This window comes from Tupaia chinensis, unplaced genomic scaffold, assembly GCF_000334495.1.
Source record: "Tupaia chinensis unplaced genomic scaffold, TupChi_1.0 Scaffold000604_1, whole genome shotgun sequence".
Classification (NCBI taxonomy): Eukaryota; Metazoa; Chordata; class Mammalia; order Scandentia; family Tupaiidae; genus Tupaia; species Tupaia belangeri.
In genome coordinates this window covers 2,575,288-2,585,939 of record NW_006160122.1, presented here as the reverse complement: position 1 = coordinate 2,585,939, position 10,652 = coordinate 2,575,288, and the positions used below count along the sequence as shown (strand labels likewise).

The 10,652-nt window shown below is 46.8% G+C and overlaps 1 protein-coding gene across 1 annotated transcript in view; it reads left to right on the top strand.

Annotated features, from left to right (window-relative positions):
• Positions 1-7,907, top strand: part of RRAGC (Ras related GTP binding C) — a gene marked incomplete at its 5' end in the record, with an annotated part of 20,964 nt that extends 13,057 nt beyond the window's left edge. Inside the window, 2 exon segments of the mRNA XM_014591629.2 lie at positions 2,913-3,061; positions 6,431-7,907. Coding sequence (XP_014447115.1) covers positions 2,913-3,061; positions 6,431-6,582 — 301 coding nt within the window.
• Between the last annotated feature and the right edge of the window lie 2,745 nt (positions 7,908-10,652).

Genomic DNA, 10,652 nt, shown 5'->3' with positions numbered 1-10,652 from the left:
AATTTTTTTTTCCTATGTTTGTCCCTCTGCCCTGTCTCACTCTCCCATTACAATATCCCTGCTATATACAGTTGTCTTCCAGAAGAGTTACTGAAAAAGTGATACATACAAGTAAAGGGAGAGAGGCCACGAGTTCCAACCATCAGCTCATAAAGTTTTTGGCAATAGGGAGCATAAACTCCACTCAGGGTTGGATTAAGGGAGGGTCTCCTGCAGATCCACAAGTGTAGGTGAGTCTCCAGGGAATGCAGTTTCAGGAAAGCAGTTCTGGTACGGAGGGATGATTATCAGCTGATGCGGCACAGCAGTCATCTTGTAGTTACCAGGAGTGGTGTTGTGGGGATCTGCAGTGTGAGTTGTCCTTGGGTATCTGGCTTCCTTAAGAATGGCAGAGTAGTTCTTGTTTTCCCCTGAGGCAATGCAGGGCTGGTAACTATCATCTTCTTAAGTTGCAAGTTCTTCAACCTTGTTTTCGGCCTCCGGGCCATCCGGGGCCAGAGAGGCAGGGAGAGGCGCTTGGCTGCGCTGGGGGGCGTGAGCCCCCCCAGTGGGGGGGGGCGCCGGCCAGGCCGTTCCCGGCGCGCGGCTGTGCTCCAGATACTGGTTTGACAGTAGAAACATCACAGCTTCCTGCAGCTGCTGGCTGGGGCTTTGGCTTAGAGAGTGCATTTCAGGATTGTCTGTTTTGGAGTCTTTTGTCCATTCTCACTTTCTGTACAGCACAAAAAAGGATCTACTTAGAACATGAGCTGAAAACACATAGTATTTTATAACTTCCTTTTTATACTCTTGAAGCAAATGACCCCTACTTCCCTATCACTCTGCCTTCACAAATCAATTTTAATACTAGCTAGGAAATGTTCTGGGAACTGCTTGGAATTGAGTTAAAAACTCGAAGTTTGAGTCCTGACTTTGCCAGAAAGAAAGTCTTTTACATTTAAGGAGCTTCTTTAAAATAGACACACTTGGGAACCAGCAGTTAGCGTAATGGCTATGTTGCTGGACTCCCACATAGTCGACCGTGGTTCGCGTCCCGGACCTGGTGGCTTAAAACTCACACCAGGTGCGTGTGGTGTGCGTGCGTGCGTGCCCAAGATCCTGAGAGGAGAATGGAGGAGAAGGGATTGCAGCGTGACCATCCCCCCTGGGGGATGATTTCTCGCTTTCTGTCTCTATGTCTCTCTCTGTCTGTCTGGCGAGCGCACGCGCCCTATAGCGAAAATCTCTCCAAAAAAAGAGACACACTTGTTTATATTTATTTAGTTTGACTTGTTCCAGAAAGGATTTGAAGTGGTTAAATAGGGCTATCATGATACTTCCTATTCTCAGTATTCTAAGGGTCAAATTAAAGAATGAGACAGTGGGGGACAGCAGGTGGCATGGTGGTTAAGAGCATTGGACTCCCATATGGCTGACTGTGGTTTGAGTCCCGGACCTGGCGGCTTGCTTTCTTACCCCTCCAACCTGCTCTCGCTCTGTCCCTGATCAAGTTTAAAAAAATAAATAAAGTTAAACAATTCTTTAAAAAAAAAGAAAGAGACAATAAACTGTGAAATTTGGAATATTAAAAGCCCCATCTATGAAAATATAAAGAATTAAAAAAAAGAAAAAAAATTGTACCACCAAAGACAAGAATTGCTAGCATTTTCTTTCTAGTGTGTTTCCTTTTTTCTTTCTCTTTTTTCGTTTGAAGACAAATACTTCTTTGAATGGCAATTTTGGGTTGTTCTATGGCTTGGTGATTAAGGAGACCAGATCCCACATGCCTGACAGCAGTTTGAATCCCAAACCCAGCTGTTTGAAACACGTCAGGCATGTGTGTGTGGGTGTGTATGTGTGGGTACTCTAAATCCTGGGAGGATGGGGAAATGGAGGAGAAGGGATTGCAGTATGTCAGTGCCCCCGTTGGGGGATGCATTTTTTTTTTTCTTTTTCTTCTTGTCTCTCTCTGGTAAGCACACCTACACCCTCAGGCAATTTTTTTAAAAAAGAACAATTTTGACATCAACTCTTAGCAACAGCTAGACAACCTTTAGACTTTTACTAAACAGGGGCGTCAGGAAAGTCTTTCAGAGGTCATATCTTTTTTTTTTAGAGAGAGTATTTTTGCTATAGGGTGCATGCTCTCGCTGGAGAGACGAGAGACAGAAAATGAGAAATCATCCCCCAAGGGGGTTGGCAATGCTACAATCCCTTCTCCATTTTCTTCTTAGTATTTTGGGCACTCATGCAAACGGGCCTGGCATGAGTTTTAAGCCATTGGGTCCAGGACTCGAACTGCGGTCGACTATGTGGGGTCCAATGACATAACCATTACACCATCTGCTGGTCCCCAGAGTTCATGTCTCTTTAAGACTTAAAAAAAAGTTTATTTTCAGAATTACTTACTTTATTTATTACTCTATTTTACCAGAGAGAGAGAGAGAGAGAGAACTGAGGAGGGAGAGAAGGAAAGGGGGGAGGGAAAGTGAGAAAACAAGCCGCTGGGTCCGGGACTTAGATCTCTGTCAGCCTTGTGGGAGTCCAGTGCCTTAACTACCATGCCGCCTACCAGCCCCAGCCATGCAATCGGAGCAGGCTATTAGCCCCACTGGGCAAGATCTTAGAAGTGTCTTCATTTCTCTGGTTAAGATCTCCATTCTCTGTTTCTCCCCATCCCTGTCTGTCTGCAGTAGTACAGAATATGTGTATATCTGTTCTTTATGCACTTCTCTCAAGTAGGAATCCCTGAGATTCTGTGTTTGACTCCTATACCTAAATGTCAACTCTGTTCTGGTATCTTTAAGTCAGTATTACTCTTTTTTGAAAGACAGTCAGGAAACTGGGTGGAAAGACTTGTCATTGTGCAAATTAAATGTGACAAAATGCCTGGTTGGGAAACCTATAATGAACAGTACTTTCTTTTAAAATAGGTTAAAGGAAGATGGAAGTGGAAGTGCTTATGACAAAGAATCTATGGCAATTATCAAGCTGAATAATACAACTGTCCTCTATTTAAAGGAGGTGACTAAGTTTTTGGCACTGGTCTGCATTCTAAGGGAAGAAAGCTTTGAACGAAAAGGTAATGACATTTTAGGGTGCTGTTTTTATGTTAAGTTTTTGGTCATAATGTCTCAGGTTCTTGAAAGCAAGAGAAAATAATATTGTTGTATTAGACAAATGGTTATCTTAAAAAATCAACTCAACTACTTTTGTCCCTTCCTTCCCATGTGTAGTCCAGATCTTCCTCCTTTTGATCTGTAATTTTAAGCCTTTTTTTTCTTTAATTGCAGCATGTCTTACTTTGGATCCTTGCATTATCTGTTTAACTGCCTGCAGTTTGACTTCCTGCCAAATCAGTCTTTGACACTGTTCCTTGAGAAGTTACCGGGTTGTCTCCTTACGTCCTCAGTGGCCTTATGGCAGCTGCCTGAAGCATGGGGACCTGTTAGTCCCTCCTCTCTGGAACCTTCTCGCTGCTTCCCGCTAGCTGAACTCTCTGGGTTATTTTGTGTGTGCATGTGTGTTTCTCTAACCATCTCTCCTGATCCTCTGGCTGTTTTTCCTTTTTTTCCTCAGTCCTGAGTGTTTTCAGAGCCGTCTTTCTACTCGCTTCTTCAGTTCTTCTCCAGGGCAGGTGTTCAGTTATCTGTGTGTGGTTGAGAAGTTCACAGCTCTAGCTCTGACTCCGGCTTCACTGTCAGTGTGGCATCCTCACTTAAATGTTAGATCGTTATTTTGGCCCCTGTGGCCCTTGAGCCAGTCCAGGTGGTTGTGGTTTCTCCTGTTTCATGAGTCTTTTGGCTACTTTAGTCTCACTACTTCTGCTATTTTTCTCAGCTCTGAGCTTAGCTGTCTGTATGGTACTAATGCTGAAGGGGACCCTTGCAGGTCGGTTGGCTCACAGAGGGGGTTTAGTGTCCCCCTTTTTCTGTTGTTGTTCTGTGTTGTTTACTTTGATCATGGCTTCTTGGAACTGTCTTCTTGGGCTTCTGTTCCATGTCCACCGTCAGTGACTCCATCCCAGGTCTCATCCCTCTAGGCCTAGTGCCGCAGTAACTACCTTTTTGATGCTATTGACATATTTATTGAGGGGCTGATAGGTATTGTCTTTTATCCCAAAGGCAGACTAGTTTTCAGAAAATGTCTTTTTTTGAGACATTTTTTGCTATAGGGTGCGTGCATTTGCTGGAGAAACAATGACAGACAGAAAGTGAGAAATCCCCCCTCCCTGCCAGGGAGAATGACCACACCGCAGTCCCTTCTCCATTCCCCTCTTGGGATTTTGGGCATGCACGCACATGTGCCTGGCATGAGTTTCAAGCTACTGGGTCTGGAGCTTGAACCTTGGTCAATCATGATAATCCAGCACCTTAACCACGATGCTGCCTGCTGACTCCAGAAACTTTTTATATCTTGTTATTTAACTACTCTAGGGTTGACAGTGGCTCTCCATTATTCATTTCAGCAAGGCCCTTCTCTTCTGCCCGAGCTCTTGGTTTTTTTTATTTTTTATTTTTTTTTGCAGTAGGGCACGTGCCCTTACGAGAGAGAGAGAGAGAGAGAGAGAACCAGCCCCCAGCATGGGATGGCCTGGAGTGATTTTCAAGTTGCCAGATTCGGGATTTGAACTGCGCATTTAGCCATTGTGGGATCCAGCACCCTAACCTCCATGCCACTTGCTGACCTTTTGCCTGAGTTTTTGATGAGCTGTTTCAGATACGTGATTTTCTTATCAGTTTGCTCCCCTTTCCTGCCTGATTAAATCTCGCCGTGTCTCCTCCTGAAGCTTCTTGTGCGACTTGGCCCGGCACTGGGCTCCCTTACTCGGACGTGTTCCACATTTGTCGTCAGTCTGACACCAGGTTGCTCGGATTGATCTCGTACATGTTGGCTTTATGCCCCAGCTGCTGTCCTGGAAGGTGTGGACCATGTCTGCTGCTACTTTTGACACTTTCCACCCCTTGTCATTCTGTTCAATAAGTATCTGGTGACTTTCACCAAATCAAATATAAATTATCCAAAGCACACTGTTCAAGCAGGTCATACAGCGTATATATTTTTTAAGAATGATTTTATTTAACTAACTTTCTTTCTTTATTTTAGTTTGACCAGAGAGGTACAGAGTGAGAGAAAGAGGGAGAGAGAGAGAGAGAAAGCAAGTTGCCAGGTCCGGTATTCGAACCGCAGTTGGCCATGTGGGAGTCCAGAGCCCTTAACCTCCACACCACCTGCTGGTCCCTACACAGTGTATTTTAGCATTTTACTTTTCTTGAGTGTCAGCTGAGTGATTTGAAACTTGGTTGCCAGAGGTGTTAATTTGGCCAAGGTGATGGCCACGTCGTACATGGGTCTCTAGCAGGGTTTCACAATGGTGGATGGATGTGATGACCAGCTATTGTGAAGATTGAGGAGGCTGTCGTATATTCGGAGATTTAAGCATTTCACGCAGTGTTTATTAGTCAGGGTTAGGTTTGGCTGGAAACGCAAATTACAGTGACTTAAGAATGAGGTTTATGTCTACAGTGGCTAAGGCAGCTTCTTGGTGTCCTTGAGCGACACAGATAGTTCTCTGCTGTTCTGTCATTCTCAGCACTGGCTTCTATTCTTTTTTCTTTATTCATGGTAGAGTGTGGGTGCAAGAGCCTTTGTTCAGTCAGAATGCGAGGTGGAAGCCCAGTTCGTGTGATAGCTAAGGGGGAATGGCCTTGCCTAGTGAGTGAGTACATGAGGCCTTGCCTCGTGGGCCTCTCTGCCACTTCCCAGCCAGGACTCTTCTGAGCAGTTTGTCAGCCTGTCACCCTCCCTGTTCTGTCAGCTCTTCAGCGACTGTCCTGAGGACACGTAAAAGGGAAAGCACGAGCATTTCCATTTCCAAAGTGGATTATTTTGACTTCAGATTTCTTTTTTTCTGGAGAGGTTTTTGCTATAGGGTGCGTGCGCTCGCCAGAAAGAGAGACAGAGAGATAGAAAGCAAGGAATCACCCCCCGGGGGATGGCCACGCCACAATCCCTTCTCTTCAATTTTCCTTTTGGGATCTTGGGCACGCACGCACATATGCCCAGCGTGAGTTTTAAGCCACCGGGTCTGGGACTTGAACCACGGTTGACTATGTAGGAGTTCAGCAACATAGCCATTACGCTAACTGCTGGTCTCTTGACTTTAGATTTCATTGTAAATTTTCTTAGCAAATTTATATTCCTGGTTGCTCTGCCTAGATTAATTACCTACCATGTCCACCTGTAGGCCCTAGAGGTAGCCAGGGGTAAGCAATTTGGGTATATCCTTATGTGCTCGGTGTTTCCAGTGTAGGGGATTCCAGGTGGGTGCGTGTTTTTTAATACACAAATTTTTTTCTATCATCAAGTGTTTCCGAGTAGATAATTTCACCATCGAGCATGCTCCATAATTTCACCAGGGAGCATGATCCATTCTTTTTCTCTCCTGCAGGTTTAATAGATTACAACTTCCACTGTTTCCGAAAAGCTATCCATGAGGTTTTCGAGGTGGGCGTGACTTCCCACAGGAGCTGCAGCCATCAGACCAGCGCCCCCAGCCTGAAAGCGCTGGCACACAACGGCACGCCACGGAACGCCATCTAGTCCGCATGCAGTGGTTGGGCTCTGCCTGCTTCCTCTTCATTCCAGGGTCAGGTGCCGCATGCTACAGGACATGGGAGCTGCCGCTTGTGGGAGTCTGGTGCCTGCCCCACTAGGGACAAGGGGTCGAGTTTCTCCTTTGGATGGAAGCCCCTTCAACCAGTGGTGTACAACTGAAGCTACTACTTCTTTTTTTTAAAAAAAATGGCAAAAAAGAATTCTAGAGACCACAGAACTCAAGTGTGTCTTTCTCCTCTTTTGGGTCCTTCTTTAAATAGTTGGGATATTTTGGACCTGGAGATAACACCAGTTATCCACTTTACCAGGGAAAATTGCCATCAATTCCAGTCGAAAATAATAGAGAAAACTGAATTTTTATATGCTTCCCTTAGGCTTCCCTTCAATAGTCGCTAAAGCCCTGCCTTGCTTACGTTCTAACACTGCCTCAGACCCGCCTGCGGACGTCGCACATCTGGGACCTTCTGAACGTGCTTGCTGCCACGGAAGACACTAGTCCGGCTGCAGCCAGAGGCACCCCCGTGCGCGTGCCCAAAGGCGAGAGCGAAAGCTTCGGTGCGCCAGGCGGAGAGCAAGGCTCCGTGGTGGCCTGTCGGTTCCCCGGGAAGGCCTGAGGACAGAGCTGGGAACAGAAGGAAGATGTCGCACTGGTCTGGGGACCTCCCGTTAGATAAAATGATCGTGCTCAGTGTAACGAAGGAAATGAGAAGCAAATCTGGGTTTCCCACAGCCCTCTCGGAGGGGAGAGCCTCGTGTCACTGAACTGTGTAGCTCGCCGCCCGCAACCTTGGCCTTGGCCTTGGCCTCTACCTACCTTTTTTCTAAGCCGTGTCGGGTCTTTAAGAACTGCTGTTCGTTGATCACGAATAACCTAAGGCACTGGTGGAACGTCCGCTGGGCGCTGGGGAGAGCACAGAGTGCTTTCACCTCCTCTCTCTCCAGTATTCTGACACCAAGTGTCAACTGTGGTACTTTCTTTGCCTAGGATATTAATTCATAATTGTTCCTTTTTGTCGATGGTTGATACCCTTGCCTTTGATCGAAGCTAATGCATTATTTTTACCCCACGTGCCCAGTGGCCCTATGTCCCAAAGCCGCCGGGCCACTTGAGCACGCCAGTGCCACTGTTGATGAAACGCGTGTTCAGGTCTGCGCCCCTAACCGTGTGACTGAGTGCTTCCTGCCGATGTGCTGCCTGTCGAGTATTTACATGGACCATGGTGATATCCAAAAGAAAAATGCTTTTATATTTATAGATTATTTCATTGAACTATATATAAAATGGGTATCAATAAATGTATTTACTCCAACATCAGTTTTTCTCCTTGCCTGAGGAATGAAATGGTGGGGGATGGGGCACTGGGGGTCCCACTCTCCCGATTTCTCATCCCCTTTCTCTGCTGCTCCCTTCTACGGTTAACGTTCCTTATGCTTCAGGACGTCAAGTTCTGTTCTAATGCAGGATTCCATGGCCTCCACCATCTCACCTGGTCCGTTTCTGCTGCAGGTTTAGAGGCCTAGGTCTGGGTGAAAATGTGTTTTTGGTGGGTGTTTCAGATGGACGGATTCTCTCATGGGGAGTATCCCGGCCCGGCAGGGTCACTGCCTTGTGTCCATGCTAAGTAGGACTCGGGGGGTGTAGTAGAGAGCCAGGAAAACCTGGAAAATCCCTTCCAACCTCTTTGTCTTACAGTTCCTAAGATACTCATCATCGATCCAGAAATGTCCTTTGATTCATTGCTTATCTGTGAATGCTTCCATAGTGAGGTTGCATCAAAACCCGTTAGAGAAAGGTATACGTCCTCAGTGGGGAGGAAGTGGCCCGAGATGGGAAGGACTTTCATAATCGGACAGCTTTAGAAGTTTAGTTGTAAAACTGAAGTGAAAGAGTTTGAAACCGCCTCCCCATCCCCCCCCAAAGAAAACCCCAACTTTCATACTGTCAAATCCTGTATCCTTTTTCAGATTGGAGAAACTGAAGTCCAAAGAGTAAAGAGCCTTGTTGGGGACTGTAGATGGCTCGGTCGCATAGTGGAGACTCCAAACCAGGGTGCTGGTGAAGCGGGAGGGATGCGGGGCGGAATCGCGCCTGGATGGCATGCAGACGCGTGCCGCCCAGCTAAGGCGAGGGGGCAAACCTAGTGCTGGGTTTCATTAGGGGCAAAGTGGGGTGTGTGCTCCGGACCTGGCAGCCCCACACAGCCTCTCTACCTCCAGCCTCAGGCTCCAGTTGGGAATTAAGATGTGTGTGGCACATAGGTGCCCAGTAAATGTTACCTTTGCCTCCATCAAAAGTTATAAATCCAGGGAGTGGCAGGAGATGATGTGAAAAACGGGGAAACAAAGTGAATGTGGAAAGGAGACGGCAGGAAAAAGGAAATGGAAGAAAAACATGAAGGGGCCCCTATGGCCTAGTGGTTAAGGGAACCTGCCACCACACGGTCAGCCGCATAGTTCAGATCCTGGACCTGGCACCTTGGAAACCACATGTGTGTGTGCCCCGAGACCTGACAGGATGGAGGAAGGGAGAAGGGATTGTGGCGTGGCCATGCTCCATTTAGGGGTGCTTTCTCCCTCTCCCTCTCTTCCTGTCTCTGGCAAGCATACATGCCGTCTGGCAAAGGGAAAAAGTAAAACTTGGAAAGAGTTTCCCTGGTGGGCCAGCAGATGGTTTAATAGTTAAGTTGCTGGACTCTCATGTAGTTGACTGTGGTTTGAGTCCTGGACCCAGTGGCTTAAACTCACACTGGGTGTGTGTGCGTGAGTACCTAAGGTTCCGAGAGGAGAATGGAGGAGAGGTGATTGTGGTGTGGCCATCCCCCCAAGGCGGTGATACCTCGCTTTCTGTCGTCTCTCTGTCTGTCTTTCCCACGAGCGCGTGCATCCTATAGTAAAAATTACCTCCTCCCCCCCCAAAAAAAATGTTTTCCTGAATGTTCTGTATCCTGAGGTATCCATACCAGGTTACCTCAGGTCGCTGGACAGATGGTTAAAAGAATTTGCAGCCAAGTGTTTTAGCTGTTTATGTGCCACTACCCTCCCATTTACACACATTCATATATACACAGGTATACATGTGTGCACACAGATGCACCCCCATACACAGGTATACATGTGTGCACACAGATGCACCCCCATGTGAGTTGTATTTATTTGCCTTCTACATTTGCTGTTTGCACTGAGAAACATGGTAGATGAAATCGGATAGTGTGAGCTTTGTTGGGGAAAGTGGATTATTTGTGAACTTTGGTTAAGGCCCTCCATTTGTCCTGTTCTTTTTTGCAAATACTGAAAGTTCTTCCAGTGATTCTAAAAAGATGATTAATGACTTCTTTTCCTCAAAGCTAGTAAAGTAACAAACAGTCCCTAGGGGCCCCGGAGCGAAGTCTCTAAAGGGAATGTGGGCGGCAGTTGGGGAGTGTGTGCTGATAGCTTTTTCCATTAGGAGACTCCGGAAGTAGCCAGCATGCAAGGACGTGAAGGGGTCGCAGCCCCAGCCGACTCCCGGGTGGTTTCTGTGTTACTCGTGCTCTGCACGGTGCCCCGTGAGGCAGGCACTGTTCCTCTTCCACGGACAGGGAACTGGCACACAGCAGCTCTGTGGTGGGGTTGGAAGGTGAACCCGTAGCTTGGTCCCCAGCCTGCATCCTTAAACCACTCAATCTTGCTTCCCTAGCAGGGAGGGAGGGTTTGGAAAAGAATCCTGTAGTTTAACCTGGAGACACGCATTCTAGGCTCTCTTGGGAGATTTGCTATGGACAGTCAATAGTAAAGGCTCTGAGAAGATGACATAACCCTGTTTACCTTGGTCTATAGCCCATGTTCTTAAGTTGATTTGACCCTTTAAGAAATACGTATTCGGGGACCAGCAGGTGGCATGGTGGTTAAAGGTGCCGGCCGGCCATGGTTTGAGTCTCGTACCTGACAGCTTGCTCTCTCCCTTTCCTTTTCTCTCTGGTCAAAATAAAAAACATACTAACAAATGGAATTTTTAAAAAGTATTAAAAAAAGCTTATTCAAGCAGCATGTAATCATACATTCACTGAAAGATACTC